At 50.6% G+C, this 15,520-nt stretch overlaps 6 protein-coding genes across 6 annotated transcripts; 2 read left to right on the plus strand and 4 right to left on the minus strand.

The window, feature by feature from the left end:
• Window positions 1-985: 985 nt before the first annotated feature.
• On the minus strand, window positions 986-4,610 carry AKAW2_51557A (peroxidase/cytochrome P450 family protein; the record flags this gene model as incomplete). Its single annotated transcript, XM_041691499.1, has 7 exons — window positions 986-1,315; window positions 1,396-1,522; window positions 1,605-3,783; window positions 3,843-4,035; window positions 4,091-4,139; window positions 4,191-4,288; window positions 4,344-4,610. The coding sequence occupies 7 exons, from the start codon at window positions 4,608-4,610 to the stop codon at window positions 986-988; spliced, it is 3,243 nt and encodes a 1,080-aa protein (XP_041544978.1).
• Window positions 4,611-7,152: 2,542 nt separating this feature from the next.
• Window positions 7,153-8,221, plus strand: TSC13 (trans-2-enoyl-CoA reductase (NADPH) TSC13; the record flags this gene model as incomplete). The annotated part of the gene is made up of 3 exons (XM_041691500.1): window positions 7,153-7,186; window positions 7,264-7,479; window positions 7,542-8,221. The coding sequence occupies 3 exons, from the start codon at window positions 7,153-7,155 to the stop codon at window positions 8,219-8,221; spliced, it is 930 nt and encodes a 309-aa protein (XP_041544979.1).
• Window positions 8,222-8,796: 575 nt separating this feature from the next.
• On the minus strand, window positions 8,797-9,991 carry AKAW2_51559A (putative alpha-1,6-mannosyltransferase subunit; the record flags this gene model as incomplete). The annotated part of the gene is made up of 3 exons (XM_041691502.1): window positions 8,797-9,027; window positions 9,195-9,628; window positions 9,700-9,991. The coding sequence occupies 3 exons, from the start codon at window positions 9,989-9,991 to the stop codon at window positions 8,797-8,799; spliced, it is 957 nt and encodes a 318-aa protein (XP_041544980.1).
• Window positions 9,992-10,826: 835 nt separating this feature from the next.
• MRPL24 (mitochondrial 54S ribosomal protein bL28m) lies at window positions 10,827-11,465 on the minus strand (the record flags this gene model as incomplete). The annotated part of the gene is made up of 1 exon (XM_041691503.1): window positions 10,827-11,465. The coding sequence occupies one exon, from the start codon at window positions 11,463-11,465 to the stop codon at window positions 10,827-10,829; it is 639 nt and encodes a 212-aa protein (XP_041544981.1).
• A 389-nt stretch (window positions 11,466-11,854) lies between these two features.
• Window positions 11,855-13,432, plus strand: rvb1 (RuvB family ATP-dependent DNA helicase pontin; the record flags this gene model as incomplete). Its single annotated transcript, XM_041691504.1, has 4 exons — window positions 11,855-11,998; window positions 12,080-12,299; window positions 12,358-12,905; window positions 12,968-13,432. 4 exons carry the CDS (start codon window positions 11,855-11,857, stop codon window positions 13,430-13,432), a joined length of 1,377 nt encoding a protein of 458 aa, XP_041544982.1.
• A 334-nt stretch (window positions 13,433-13,766) lies between these two features.
• AKAW2_51562A (uncharacterized protein) lies at window positions 13,767-15,465 on the minus strand (the record flags this gene model as incomplete). Its single annotated transcript, XM_041691505.1, has 2 exons — window positions 13,767-15,199; window positions 15,252-15,465. The coding sequence occupies 2 exons, from the start codon at window positions 15,463-15,465 to the stop codon at window positions 13,767-13,769; spliced, it is 1,647 nt and encodes a 548-aa protein (XP_041544983.1).
• Window positions 15,466-15,520: the final 55 nt, after the last annotated feature.

Raw genomic sequence — 15,520 nt, forward strand, 5'->3', positions numbered from 1 at the left:
GTTTAGTTGAATGAGGACGCAAGAGCGATACCTGGGGGAAGGGTGGGAGACGAAAAGATTGTTGCAAGGTTGATGGAGGGGGAGGAAGAGAGAGGAAGAGGAGAATGTGGTAGGTGTTGGAAGGTTCGTGAATCCGATGATGGGCTTTGGGAGCTCTGGGCGGCTCTCAGTCAGTCAGTCAGTCAGTCAGTCACTTTCACTTTACTTGCCTGGGTTCCCGCTGGTCGCGGTGTGGCTCCGGCCAGCCGGAGCGGGTCTTCTTCTTCCCCGCCGGCCAACAACAATAAATTAAAAATGACCTGCCTTACCTTCATCTCACTCTATCTATTTGCTCCTACGGAGTAGATTACTACTGCCTGACTCCGTACGACTGGGTGGTAGTATGTGTTACTGTCGTTGCTACCCCTAGGTATCCTACTACTAGTAGAGCTGCTCATCCCACTTTTGGGCTTACATCGGAGCCTAATACCTTACTCCAAAGTCAGGCTTACTCTTGACCTTTTTTGTTCAGGCCTCTATTCACTGCACGTTTGCTACAATTTGAAGCAGCCTGGCAGTTAGCTATTTCCCCAATAAATTGCTCTGTTCGATGACCAGGGTCTTTGTTCCAGTTGAACCTCACCTAGATATACCAAGCTGGCGCTATCCCATAGCCATGTGGGCTATTAGTAGGCCTATCTAGAAGCTGAAACTCCCAATGAGCATAGCTCCACAGGAGCATTATGATTCGGGGAATATCGTGTTTTGTTCGGGAGTGAACGCATACAGGTGGGGTGAATGACAAACAGGAGTTGCATGAGTGACGTCTACCAACAGAGGTTTCGGTGAGGAGTACTATGTTGTCCCCACTACTAGTATTACTTGAGTGGTTTATGCAAACGTGTGCGTTGGAAATAAAATATATTATTATACCAATGAAGAACTGTTATACATTAGTTGTTCCCGCCTCAGCTATCAATTCATCCCCATGATTCATCAACAATTTTCAGTTCGTAGCAAGACTTGGCAGATCGCCATCCCATTGGATCTTCATGGTCGATGGGAATGGCCAATAGCTGCTTTGGTCTGCAGTCATATACATCGAAATCCCTCCAGGTCCAGCAATCCTCTTCAGTTGGCCTTGAGACCCAGGAGCCCGCCGGAGGTTGTCTAGACGTCCCACCACCCTGAGCATTGTCGTGAGAGCCAGCTTACAGATGCCCATGCCTAGGCATTGATGAGGCCCAAATCCAAAGTGGGCGTACAGGCTCATGTCGCGGTCAAGCTTGACCTTCTCTGGCTCGGGAAAGCTGCGGGGATCCATGGAAGCCGAGACCTGCAAAAAGGATAAGAAGGTGAGTAAATGTCTGCTAACTCTGGGGAACTTTCCACTGAAGGAGGCTTAACGCTACTTACTAGGTTGCATAGTACACTTTGGCCGGGCTTCAAAGTATACTTTGACCCACCGTCATCAACGACAGTAGGCTTCGCGACCAGTCGCGGCAAGCCGACGGACGATCGCAACCGAGCTCCTTCCATGAAGCTGAAAATGTGTCAGTATATGTCTTTGCAAACCACTCAATGAATATGAATAGTGGCATTTTCGGAGTTCAGGGAGAGCTTACTATCGTAGAAGAAGGGAGTCAGCCTCGGATGTGTTTTCTTGGGCAAGTCGTTTGATGTCGGGCAAATGAACGGATCCTTCATCTGACAGGTAGTAATCAAGGCATTGCGAGAAGAGTTGGGCTTGGTTTGCCACCATGCCACCCGCTGTTGGTAACAGATGTGTCCAGACAATGTCGGCTGGAGGAATATTGTTGTGCAGCAGACGCTGGATCATGTGTTCGCCGTATTCACTAAGGACATCGTGCCGGTGAAGACTGCTAACGATGTTTGCGATGAAGCCGGCCTTGTTGACAAAGTCAACATTGGCCATGGTCAGATCCCCGAGCTGTTGAGTCACATCGCGGGCAGTGTGGTTCAGCTGGAAGGACGTTCCAACATCGGCATCGTAGAAAATGGAGGCGAAGACAAGTGCCAATATTTCGTACAATTCAGCCTCGGTAAAAATGCCCCTGGGATTAGACTCAGTCTTCAGGGGCAGAGAGAATACGTTTGCGCAGAAATGGACCTGGGCGTAATTTGCGACATCTCGAACGATATCGACCTGATTGGTTCCGCCCAGCTTGTAAGAATGCTGGCGCAGGAGCTTTATGGTGATATCCTCATAGAATCGCTTCACCTCACTCTCCCACTTGTCGCGGTATAGGGCCGAGCCCATCATCCGGCGCGATGCAGCGTTGGGTGGCTTGTCACCCGACAGCATGAAATCCCGACCATAAGGGTGATTGTTGTGGCGCATCAAGAATTCGATCTTGCTTCCCCAGGTTACCTTGAAAGCCTCTTGGTCGTTGAGAACTGAAATACAGGCCGCATTAGAGCTGATGAATTGCGGCGTAGGCGTATAGCTCGGCCGGCCCCAGCTGTAATCCTGAGCAACCGAGAGCTTCTCAAGGATCTTCTTGTTCTCAGATGGAATGACCAGAGGGAAGTGTGCGTAAATTGAATCTCCTTTAAAGTGATTGGGGAATGCACGCAGCACCAGTTTGTAAAAGACCTGCCCTTGGTCAACCGAGTCCTGAGGCTGTATTTCGTGATAGGCCCAGTTCGTGAGATGCTTTGGTGTGTAATCCACCGTATAGAAACGGTCGCCACGGACAAGGGAAACTGCATCGGAGAGAATGGCCCTTGATATCGTGAAGTTTGTGCACAAACCGCTTCCAGGCACTACTGCGTCTTTCGTAGCCTCGACGATAACACCGGGATACATCTCCACCAGGTCAGGCTCATCATACAGGTTCTTGAGCTGGGCAGCAATGTATGGATCAGGATTGATTTCCTCGAAGGTCTTGTAGGGCGCAAGGTCGAAAAACTTGCGGAACTCGTTCAGGGTAGCCAAGTTCCAAGAACGCGCCTGCAAAATACCGAGGGCCTCGATATTTCTGAAGACCGATGGAATGTTACCGGCACCAAAGGCACCGGCACAATCCTCAACGCCATCCGCAAACATGTTCGCAAGGTCGTCATCATCAAAGGCGCCATCTGCATTACGCTGTAATCCAGCAAATGGACGGTCCGGGGGCTGCTCTGGTAAGCTTGCTTCCCACTTGGCCACGCCCCTAAGAAACTCTGGTAACGAAACATTGTTGGGATCCTTTCCTGGAAAAAGATCTTTGTACAGATCCTGTGTCCATTTCTCGTCACGCTGGGATACGCAAGCATGCCAGCGGTAGACGAGGTTAAACTCAGCAGACACCTGGTTTCCGGTGGCTTCCGCTGGAGCGCTTCCTAGCAAGCTATCCTGGATATCAGCTCGGGGATCTAAGCTCCACAGACTGTCTGTTCGATTGATATTCAATATGGTCCGAACGTAGTCCTTGAGGATGATGTTTATGTATAGACCACACGTGACCAATCGACCAGTCTGGAAGAGATCGTTGTCGTATCTCGTGCTGGCGTCGACATCAGACTCATCTGGCTTGGTAAAACGGCCACCTTCATTGATAGTCGCCAAATTTTCGACAACATAGTTGTGGAAGCGGTTGAACATCAGCAGAAGCACGCCGACGCCAGGAGGGAAACCGAGAACTCGTTTGCTGGAAAAGCAGTCCGGCTTGAGTTTTCCATCCTTGAAACTCCTGACGAGGTTCTGCTCGTCTTGATTGTTGCCATAGAGAGGTGAGAGATCCAAATACGAGGAGGTCTTGTTCAGAGTATAATCATTGCGATCCGTTTGAAACAGATCTTTGAGCATGTCAGTTGGGAGATCTTGTAAAACCAAGGATGATTTAAGCAATGCGTACCGTGAATAATGATGGAAGCGAGGTAGAACAAGACACTGGATATCTTGTTCGGATGCTCCTTGTATTCCTTTCTTTCCAGGAGGGACTCGAAAAGCGTGCTCGGATCCGGTAGCGAAGGCGACTGAACAGTTGTTGGCCGTACAGACCTGGCGTAGTGGCTACCAGCTGCTCCAATATGAGGCCAGAGGAAGTTCTGTCAATGGAGAGTTAACAAACACCTTCCAGAAGGGTTCCGGGGCGCACTATACATTTCCTGACCCATCGGCCTTGCGGTAAGAAGTATTCCGGCCTAGGTATCTATATTCCTCAATCAGTGTCATATAGAATGTCATGTCACAACAAACTTACGAAATCGGAGGATGCTCTAAATCATTCCAAAGCTGCTTGAGGAAGGTGTTCGTCAAGTCCTTCCCACTCTTAGAAGTCGAAGGGAGCCCGGCAGCAAGCTGGACTCGGTCAGGACAGACTCAACTGGCTCAAAAGGCAAGAGTAAGCACTTACCTGAATGACTCGCTCCATTATATAATGTCTATCATCGACTGGTTGACCTGTTACAGCATCCTTAACGACCTCGAGCAGGGCCTTGAAATCAGTAAGGTCGACATGGCTGAGGTCCTTGACAATTCCCGTCTGAGCAGGCTCAGTGACATAGGTCCCGTTTCCAGTCGCCGTAGGTAGAGGCCGCAAGGATGCCGAAATAGCCTTTTCAACCTGGGAAATTGTGCTCCCAATGCCGTTCACAATGGAATGATTATTTGAGCCAGACATTGCGTATAGGGCTAATATTATACAAGTTGCTGTCCAAGAGGTACAATGCCGCTGCATACGCGAAAAGCCAAGATCAGCATGATGTCCCAATTATGCTTAACCTCGACTCTACAAATAAGAAGAAAGAGGGGTCGATAGATCTCCATCTCATGATTCTAGGACTATGGATTGTCCCAAACAAGACCCACCTCATGAAGTCATAGAAAGGTTGCTCACCTTGGGAGTCTAGACGTTCTGGAACCGCGCCGGCTACCAAGGAATGCGAACGGCGAGGACGTTGAGTTGCGGGGAAAGAACTTAGTTAGGTAAACAAGAAGGGTATCAGTATAGACAAGAATAAATCCCCTTGGTGATGGGAGTCGAGGTATATGCTATGAAGCAGGGGACTCAATGCGAGAATGCGCATGAAAAAAAAGTTGGGGGAGATTAAGCAAGGAAAGCTATCCAGAGAAACGGTCTTTATAGGGACTTGTCAGCGTCATAGCAGCGGCCGAAGAGAGGAACAGCCGAGTCGGCAACCCCGAAGCGAATGATTAATACTACTACAGTAAATGTCCACGGAGCGATAGCAGACACTGGGCGTCCTGTCCGTAACGAGAAATACCCCATTGGACGTGACAGGCGAGCCAGACAGACTTCTGATTCGCGTGCATGAGACATGACCTGGGCGCAGTTCACACCGTATGCAAGGCTAACAGGTGGATGCGGACTATGATCGAACGTGCTTTAGCACCAAACTCTCGATGGGTGGCCTTATCCACACTCTAGACAAGACGTATAGAGTATGGCGTGCGCAGCCGAAGCAAGATACGAGGGATAGTCATGGATGGATGGGATGGACCGTATTGTGAGGCAGTGGACGGGTGGCCCTGGCAGACCCCGGCAAACCAGACTGGCGGGGACTCTCTCAATTTCAGCCGGGCAAAAACCCGGTCGATCTGCGGCTGGAGCTTCAAGTTAGCGAAGGCGGGTGGGAAGAGCTGAAAAGGAATGCCAGAAGATCTTGCAAATCCAGCGCACTGTATTATTATTCCCCACCCTCCTATTCCATCGCGTTCTCTTCGGGGACCTGTGCTCGAACCCAAGTTTGCGAGGTGCCTTTGACACCTGGTCGGGGTTACTTGTACTTCATCGGGTAATGGTTGACAATACGGTCAATTCGGGGATCGGAGGGGAAGGGATCTTAGAGTATAGAGAGATCCTATCAGAGCACCTCCCTTTCATTCCCACCCATGTCAGTGGGTAATAGTATCTAATGGCCAGCGCGAACTGCATGGATAGTGTGGCTTGGGGATGTGGTGAGTGGTAAGTGAGTGAGTTGCTGTCAAGTGAGTGTGGGCTGGGCTGCTGCTTGGTACGGGGTAGTCTAGTAGATGAAGGTATGCCGCTAGCACCGAGCTAAAAGACGGAGGTGCTAAATGGGCGGGGGCAAAAAGTGAGGAAAGGCTGGCTGACTGACTGGGACTAAGGCGCCACTATTTACACACTGTCGGATGAAGCTGAACACTACTCTATTCAGGTCTAGCCAGCCCCGGTAAGTGACCTTGACAATCAGGACAATCGTAGCGGGCGCATATGTTTGGCTGACTTGCTGATACACAATGCTGTTCATAATTTTCAGTCTTAATTAATTTCTGATGTCTCCCATTACGCCATCTCCTTCTGTTTTATTTTCATTACCGGCAATACTTCATTAATTGCAAGGGTCCCAAGTCAAGATTGTTCCGACATATAAGTGCATATTACTGTGTAAGTAGTACTAACAACACGCAACCAAAAAAGAAAAAAAGAAAAAGAAAAGAAATTTAGAATAATGCGGTGGGATCCACTCACTCGGCGAATGGCATAATTCTTGGATTGCTGATATGTCAAATGCTCTGTAACAACAAGCCATGTGAGATGCAGTAAGAAGATAGCACATTGTAGCGGGAAGGGAAAAAGATAATAAGCACAAATGAAGAATGGGAAAAGCAAAAAAACCAAAACCAATATACTTAGTAAGATATGTAAGAACACGGAAGGGCCTTTGAGGACTCTCTGTCAGCGTGACTGTGACGAGAGAAGTACCGGATTGGAATTGTTTGCCCCTAACTATAATGTTTGTACGCAGATAGCACTAATCTCGTATGGAGTAGTTAACAATCCTTCCGGGAAACAAAAGCATACCCTTATTTTGCAAGAAGTACCGAGAGTAAGTAGTAGTTCAGCAACCAAAAGTTTGGACCCCGGCAGATCGTCCCACGTGATGCTTCGCGGGCCGAGGAAGGAATGCCTGGGGTCTTAGTGGTGTATTATTAGTCTGGATACACTAAGCAGCTCACTAGTCCGCAATGGCCTCTTGACTAGCCGCATTTTGCTGAGCAACTTCTCAACAAGTCTGTCGCTTCCGATAACCGGGTACACCTGCGCCATCGATACCATCTTCCTCGTATACGAACCCTGGCACTGTGCTCTCACCTCAGCTCACGTGGCATAATCCTCAGATATCATCCTCTGTGCCTGCCGGGTCATTACGAGCTTGCGTGTCTTCAGCCCAATCCCAATGGCGTCCCTGACTCTAGTTGTTGAGCCCCGGGGTAAGTTTTCTGGCCACCATCAGTCAAGGTCAATTGATATGTCCGAACCCAACTGACATTGGCTCCCCATCCTCTAGGCAAACCCATCAAGAAGCTCCCCAAGCAGGTTCAGGTCTCCTCCAATGCCTCAACTGCCGAAATCTACAACAAGCTCGCGGAAGCCTCGGGCTTCTCCATCCACCGTCTCCGGATCACCAAGGGTAGCGATCGCACTGTAGTTCCCAACTCCAAGGACTCAACTGTCGACGGCGTCGGTCTCAAGGAAAAGAGCGTCTTGCACGTCAAAGATCTCGGTTAGTAGATACACTACCGCCGTATCCCACCTCACTCACTAAACAATCCCTATAATCTTCAGGCCCCCAACTTGGATGGCGCACCGTCTACATTATCGAATACCTCGGACCGCTCTTCATTCCGGCTCTCTTCCTCTTCCCCCTCCGTCCATATGTCTACTTTAACTTCGACAAGCCACTTCCCGACCCATCGCAGTTCCAGCTCCTGGTCTGCGCCCTCCTGACCATCCACTTCATCAAGCGCGAATACGAAACCGTCTTCGTCCACCGTTTCAGCAATGCCACCATGCCCGCGCGCAACATCGTCAAGAACAGCGGCCACTACTGGGTCCTAGCCGGCCTGAACATCGCCTACTGGGTCTTCCGCCCTGACTCCCCCGCCGCCACCATCCAGGACTCTTTCCTTCTTTACAGCGGCCTGGCATTGTTCATTTTCGGCGAGCTTGCGAATTTAAACGCTCACCTTGTGCTACGCGACCTGCGCCGTCCCGGTACCACGGAGAGAGGCATTCCCTCCGGATTTGGCTTCAACGTCGTCACCTGCCCCAACTACTTCTTCGAGGTTGTCAGCTGGGTGGGTATCTACCTGCTGAGCGGAATGAGCTGGAGTGTCCTGTTCTTCATTGTCGTCGGTACTGTTCAGATGGCTCTCTGGGCCAAGAAGAAGGAGCGCCGCTACCGCAAGGAGTTCGGTGACAAGTACAAGCGCAAGCGCTATGTTATCCTGCCTGGTCTGTACTAGACAAGAGCATGTTGCTTTGAGTAAAAGTACTTTGCGTAACGTGCGAGGTTGTCAACCTCGCATACATTTGTCTTGGCATTGGCCAAGGTTTACCCGGGACCTTGCATGTACCTCGACTGCGTTCGGGGTTAAGGTGTGGTGAGAAATGAATGGTTCTCGACATCCGAAAAGATTACGGCGGAGTTTGTTCTCTGCATGACAGTTTTGTCCTTCGATGTGTAACCTATTACGATAGATTATAGTCCGGTTATTAGTTATTTTACGAGAGTTATGCGGAGGGTTCTAGTTATTGACGTGGACGAATAATAATCCTTTTTAATTTGAAGCAATAATGCTATTGAATTGCGAGGTATGTCATGTAGCATCGGAATGAATGCGCTCGCTTCTCTATGGGATTAACATCACAGCACCAGAGGTCCGAAGACAATTTGATCAACTAGAACTCCCAACACCAATGGAAAATCAAAACCATACCCAAACTCCCCCCAAAAGAGAAGGTGGACATTACATTCGAAAAAAAAAAAAAGCGAATATAAGAAGACAGAAGAGAGAGAAAGAAAGATAGAAGAACGAGGTTACTCATTCTTCATCTTCCCAGCCCAAAGCCGATAATACGGCTCCATTTCCTTCTCGCAACTCCGCTTCGTGTCGGTGTCACAGCCAAGGAACCGAATGACGAAGTCACCATCCTTATAGACGCCGTCCACGGAAGCTCCGTTTGAATCCTTGCTGTAGGAATTGATGGTCCGCTGTGGAACCAGAGCCAATCTGGCCAAGATGGTCGGGTGCCATTGCACAATGTGATCCTGATGACGTGGGTTAGTTACTTGGTCTGGTGACACGGGAAAAAAGCAAATAAAAAGCAAAAGCAGGAAGGAACAAAATTTGATAAAGCGAGCATCATACTGGAGGTGTACGATGCATAATGAAAAAATTAAAGATGGGAAGAAACGTAATCTATCTCCTCACTTACCAGAACGTGGGTCTCGGCCTTCGCGAAGTTATAGCTAATGTACAGAGGGTCGAACCAGAAGTCGAGGAAATATTTGGCAAAGTCGCCCTGTCGAAGGAGGAAGCTACCGGAGCTCAAATCCTCCGCATCGGTGGTCATAATGAGATCGACATCTTGGGGCTGTAGATGCGAGAATGTCTTGATGATGCTATCGGGAGGTACGACGGAGACGTCCTTGAGCATGAGGGATTCGAGACGGTCGTTGTCGAGGACGTGCGATTCAAGTGATTTGCTCGGGTTCATTATGAGGGCATGAGCGTCTAGGTGGAAGAAGTACTTCGAGTAGGGGTTTGAGGCCATCGCGTGACGGAGGGCTGGGAGGACGGCCCAGGACTTCGGGGCGTTATCGAGGACGGTTTCATAGTCGGACACGTTGGCGAAGAAGTTCGTATAGCCTGGATTGCAATTGTAAGACATGGGAAGTTACTCAACACGAGGGAAGTGACTGGGGTTATTGTCGCCTTACCATGTCGCTTAGCATAGTCCTCTCTGTTCTTGACGATCTTCTGGATGTACTCGTTACTCCAAGCCGTCCGGTCTAGAACAGTGACGACGACGATGCTGGATGTTCCTGCTGGTACGGCGGGGGCCCCTGTGCTTGTGTAGAAGAACTGGGAGAGAAGGAAGAAGACGGTGAGCAGCGAAAAGCCCAGGATGGCTACTGCTTTGAGCTGTTTCCTGCGCTGGAGTGAGATTCGCGACGAGCGAGCGTACGGAGGGGTTATCGGAGTCCTCCGCGGAGGCAGGGCGAACTGCATGATGGGTGTATCTGTCCCCAGCGAGTAGATGCTGGGCGACTGTGAAGGATGTAAAGGTAGTCAATTGCAGCTCCGATAGATCAGGACATTCTAGCACGTAGTATGAGCTTGGAGCGGAGGCAGCATCAATTGCTTGTAACTGATCCGGCTTCACGGGCTCATCTGCCGGATCCGGAAATGCGCCCGCGGATCTTTGTTGGTCCGAAAGATCGCAGCATTCCAGGGACAAAGCCGATGACCTTGCAGATTGGCTATTAATTGAGACATTCCAAGGTCAGCGACGATGATTATTAATGGTTGGCTCATTATGAAGTAAGGTTGTGGTTGTTTAATGTCTATGTATAGATACGGTGTCTTCCCATTTGAATATGGGATCCCGCACATGTTCCTGTTCATGTATTGCATCGCAAATTACGAAGTAGCTTCCAGAGCCACTTGTAGCCCTCTGACGGGGTGTTAGACCAGTGTATATACAAAAGCCGGTTATTGGTCAATGTTGATTTACCACGACGAGGGATAATCTGCAAGTAGTATGTCTGCATTAGTCCCTTCAACGCCATGTGCACACCAAGGTCAATTAATCCAAATCGCATTGGTAACATATAAATACACTGAAGAGCGAATCACGCAAATCCAAGCAGTCCATGCAAGATCTAAATAGCAGCTGTACAGTCGTCTTTTTCACCATCCGAGATATATGAAAGCGGTATGCAGACGCTGTCGACCATGACCAAAGAAATAATAATACAACAGACGCCCATCCGTTGGTCACCAGATAATCAACCGAAATTGACCGTCCCAAATCGACTTTGCTAGAGACTTGCCCTGTAGGTCTCTAGTATTGTTTCTCGTTGTACGTTGGCTTCGTGATCTCCTTGATATTCGTCTCCGCCTCCACCTGCGCCTTAATCTCGTCCTCCTTCTGCTTCACCCACTCCTCGAACGTAGGCGGTTCGGGCATACCAAGCTTTTTCCGCTCCTCCCGGAATCTCTCTTGAATCTTCGGGGTCTGCATGATCTGCCACCGCAACTCCCATCCAAAGATACCCATCTCCCTGATGCGGCCCGGGCGGTCGCTCAGAAGGTAGTTGTCGAGGCCACCGGCCTTCCGGATCGTGCGCAGCGCCTTGCGCGTGACCTTGATGAAGAGATCCTTTTCGAGTGCTTCGCTGTAGAGCTTCTTCCGACGAACGTTGGGCTTCCAGAATCGGCGGGTCTTGCCCTCGTTGCGGCCTTGTGAGATCTTGTTTCCGAATTGGATCATCGCGCCTCCGTAGAGACCGGAGTTGGATTGCTTGAAGACATAGTTCGGGCCGTAGGGGTAAGGAGGGATGTAATCCGGCAATTGTTTCGTCTTCTGTGCCGCCAATGTCGTGGAGAAGGAACGTTTGGAGGTCGTGAGGGAAAGGTTGCGAAAAGCCGCAGAGAGGGAGAACGGAAGGGACATGGTCGAACGAGTCTGTAAACCCGCCATTGTGTAGATCAAAAGGTCGAGAGGCAGTCGACCATGACAGGGAATCGGCCGGGAAAGAAGAAGAACAGGCGCCGGCAGAGCACAGCAAGAGCGGACGAGATAGTTGGAGATAGGCGTGGACCGTCCAGCACCGGATGGTGAAAGAATTTGGGGGTCGCGGCTGACCGCCTTGGCCACGGCCGGCTATCATTGATCGATCCTCTCCAGCTGCGCTTGAATTTCGGCCAGAAGCAGCTGCATCCAGACTCATCTTCCCTTTCATCATCTCCAGCTTTCTCTGATCCTGTCAGCTCTTCTTACTTCTCGTGCGCCTTACTCCTTCCCGAAACTTTCTACCCCACCACGATCGCATATCTCTGGCTTCCGAGTGAGGTCGCAATCCCTTCACCATGGTCCAAATTAGTGAAGTGAAGGGCAACTCGCGCGAGAACAGAACCGCAGCCCACACGCATATCAAGGGTCTTGGTCTACGACAAGATGGCACCGCGGAGGCTTCAGGAGATGGTTTCGTTGGACAGGCAACTGCCCGTGAGGTACGCGACAACATTGCCGCCCAGAACCCTCACTTTCCAAGCCCATGAGCCTTGTACTAACCCGAAGGATTGACATAACAGGCATGCGGTGTCGTTGTTGACTTGATCAAGGCGAAGAAGATGGCCGGTCGGGCTGTCCTCCTGGCTGGTGGACCCGGAACTGGAAAGACTGCCCTGGCCCTCGCCGTGTCGCAGGAGCTGGGAACCAAAGTCCCGTTCTGTCCGATCGTTGGTAGTGAGATTTACTCTGCTGAGGTCAAGAAAACAGAGGCGCTCATGGAGAACTTCCGGAGGGCAATCGGTACGCGATACGTGCCATTTTGACGCGAACAACCCAATAGACTCTAATGCATCGATAGGTCTCCGTGTTCGCGAAACGAAGGAAGTATACGAAGGTGAAGTGACGGAACTCACCCCCGAAGAGACGGAGAACCCTCTGGGAGGATACGGACGCACGATCAGCCATCTCATCATCGGTCTGAAGTCCGCCAAGGGTACCAAGAAGCTGCGCCTGGACCCCAGTATCTACGAAGCCATCCAAAAGGAGCGTGTCACCGTCGGAGACGTCATTTACATTGAAGCGAATACTGGAGCTTGCAAGCGTGTCGGACGGTCCGACGCCTACGCCACCGAGTTCGATCTTGAAGCTGAGGAATACGTGCCCGTACCGAAGGGAGAGGTTCACAAGAAGAAGGAAATCGTCCAGGATGTGACACTGCACGATCTGGACATGGCCAATGCCCGGCCCCAGGGTGGACAGGATGTGATGAGCATGATGGGTCAGCTCATGAAGCCCAAGAAGACCGAGATTACGGAGAAGTTGCGCCAGGAGATCAACAAGGTCGTCAACCGCTACATCGACCAGGGCGTCGCGGAGCTCGTTCCCGGTGTCCTCTTCATCGACGAGGTAAATCATCCTAGCCCTTCCCTGCCTTACCTTACATCATGTTTGCTTACCCCCACTTCTAGGTTCACATGCTCGACATTGAATGCTTCACATACCTCAACCGGGCCCTTGAGTCCTCTATCTCCCCCATTGTCATCCTTGCCTCCAACCGCGGAAACACCGTCATCCGCGGCACCGACGACATCTCCGCCGCCCACGGCATCCCTCCCGACCTTCTCGCCCGTCTCCTCATCATCCCCACCCACCCTTACTCTCCCGATGAGATCAAGACCATCATTCGCCTGCGCGCCAAGACGGAAGGCCTCAGCATCACCGACCCCGCCCTGGACAAGGTCTCCGAGCACGGCAGCAAGGTCAGCTTGCGGTATGCCCTGCAATTACTTACCCCGGCTAGCATCCTCGCCAAGGTAAATGGACGCCCAGGCGGCATCGAGGAAGCCGACGTGGCAGAGTGCGAAGACCTGTTCCTTGATGCGCGGAGGAGCGCCACGATCGTGAACCAGGATAGTGAGAAGTATCTCAAATAAGGGGAACGTGGCTCACCACTTGGCTGGATTTTTGGAGAACAGGCAAGACGGGGTGTGAAGAGAAAACAACCGAAAGAAACAAACACATACAAGAAAGCAATATGTATACCATGTCTGCAGGTTTTATTATATTTTCCTAACTAAACCGGGAAGAGCCATTGCTTTTTCTGTTATGAATGAGCTATTTTACGTTAATGTCAACTACTAGTATTAGGGATCCCATTTTCAACCTCCAGAAACAAGTTCGTAATATTTCTTGTCTAGTAATATTCATATAACGTCCCAAGGATCTTCCCTCTAAAAAAGAAACTGAAGAATAAGAATAAAAACATCATCAAGACCTCTTCTTCTTGGTACCACTAGTGGTAGCATTGCACACCGATCTAAACCTCGTCTTCGCCTTCTCAGCCGCCCCCGGCAAAGCCCTCAACAGAACCAAAACAAATCTCAGAATAAGAACATAAACATGAATCAGGCGAATAATCGTCCGGATCACATTATCTCTCAAGCCGAGGCTCGGAGGAGGCCCTGATGCAGCCGCCTCCAAGGGATCCTGGTGAAATTGCACGTGGAACGGGGCCTCGGCGCCTAAATCCTGGATGGCGATCCTGAGACCAGCCGTGATGGCATCTTCTAAGTGTCCGCGTCCTGTCCAGCAGAAACCGTAACTTAGTCCACGTTTGTTTTGGATGGTGGGGAGATGATGTTGTGCTATTAGGGTCTGGGCGCTAGGCTCGGGGTCGGTGAACTCCCATACACCTTGCACGTGGCTTGGGTGCGGTGGGGTGAAGGGATTTAGGGTGATGTAAATGGGGCCGAAGAGGTGGGATGGGATGCTGTCGACGAAGTTGGCGATGTAGCTGAGACTGGAGATGTGGGATGTGATGGTGGTGGTAGTGTTGCTTGGCTGGGTCTGCCAGTCTTGGTTGCTGGGGCCTAGGATGTAGTTGCAGGCGGGGCCGGGGTCTTCGACGTTGGGCATGAGCTGATTTGTGAGGTCAGTAGGGCATATATAAGGGAAGTAGATGGGACGCACAAGAGGGTCAGAATGTAAAACAGAGATGTTTCTGGTTGAGCCTAGACTTCGGATGATCCCCTTTTCTTGTTCATTTGCGAGCGATCCCAATATCTTGATAGTCTCCTGGCCGTTAACGGCGAAGACTATATGGTTGAAGAACAGTTCTTCGCCTGCAGATGTCATGATACCGAACTTCTTTCCATACTGAACAATCTCTGTTACTCTAGTCTTGAGATGAACCTTCGAGGAGGGAAAGCTTTTGGTCATGGTCTGGATGAACTGGCTCATCCCTGGTCCGATACGACGCCAGTTTGGCAAGGCTTGACGGGGCTTCAGCAGTTGGTGATGATGAAGGGCCTGGACAAGGGCTTTCGCAGGAACCCGTGGCAGGAACTTGCCCGCATTCGTGCTCCACAGAATGGACAGCAGTGGGGCTAAGTAGTTCTCGATAAAGGTGTTGGAGTACTCTTCGCCTGCGAGGTACTCATGCGAGGATAACGACTGGGGATCCGTGGGTTTACAAGCCTCAAAGCCGGGATCGAGTACATCCACGGCCATGTATTTCAGCCAAACAGCATCGCACAGTATGCGATAGGTCTCTAAGTTGCAAAGTGTCCATGGACGAAGAAGAATGCTTTTCAGTATGCTACCACACCATTGGAAACTGTCAATCCCATCCGTAGCCCCAAAGGAGAACGGAGCCTTGGCACTGGTTATCCCAAGGTAGTCTAACAACGAAACGAGGTTTGCTGAAGATGTGCATTAGTCAAGAAAGATACGGGCTGGGAAGTTGCCACTAACGAGAAGCCCCGGCATTGAAATTGGGAGAACTTGTATTCACATCAACTCGGTGACCATTATGCTCAAAGGGCAGGGCATTTACGCGCCCACCAAGAGAGTCTGAGGCTTCAAATAGATGAACATCATGGGCGGAATTTTGCAACGCCCAGAAGGTCGTGATACCCGTGCAACCACCCCCTATAACAGCAACCCGCTCAGGCTGAAAGGGCGGCATGAAAACAACAGCTGTCAGCGGCTAACCTTGCCATAGAGCAAGTCAACCGGAGAGA

This window comes from Aspergillus luchuensis, chromosome 5 (genome assembly GCF_016861625.1).
Source record: "Aspergillus luchuensis IFO 4308 DNA, chromosome 5, nearly complete sequence".
In the NCBI taxonomy this organism is placed as follows: Eukaryota; Fungi; Ascomycota; class Eurotiomycetes; order Eurotiales; family Aspergillaceae; genus Aspergillus; species Aspergillus luchuensis.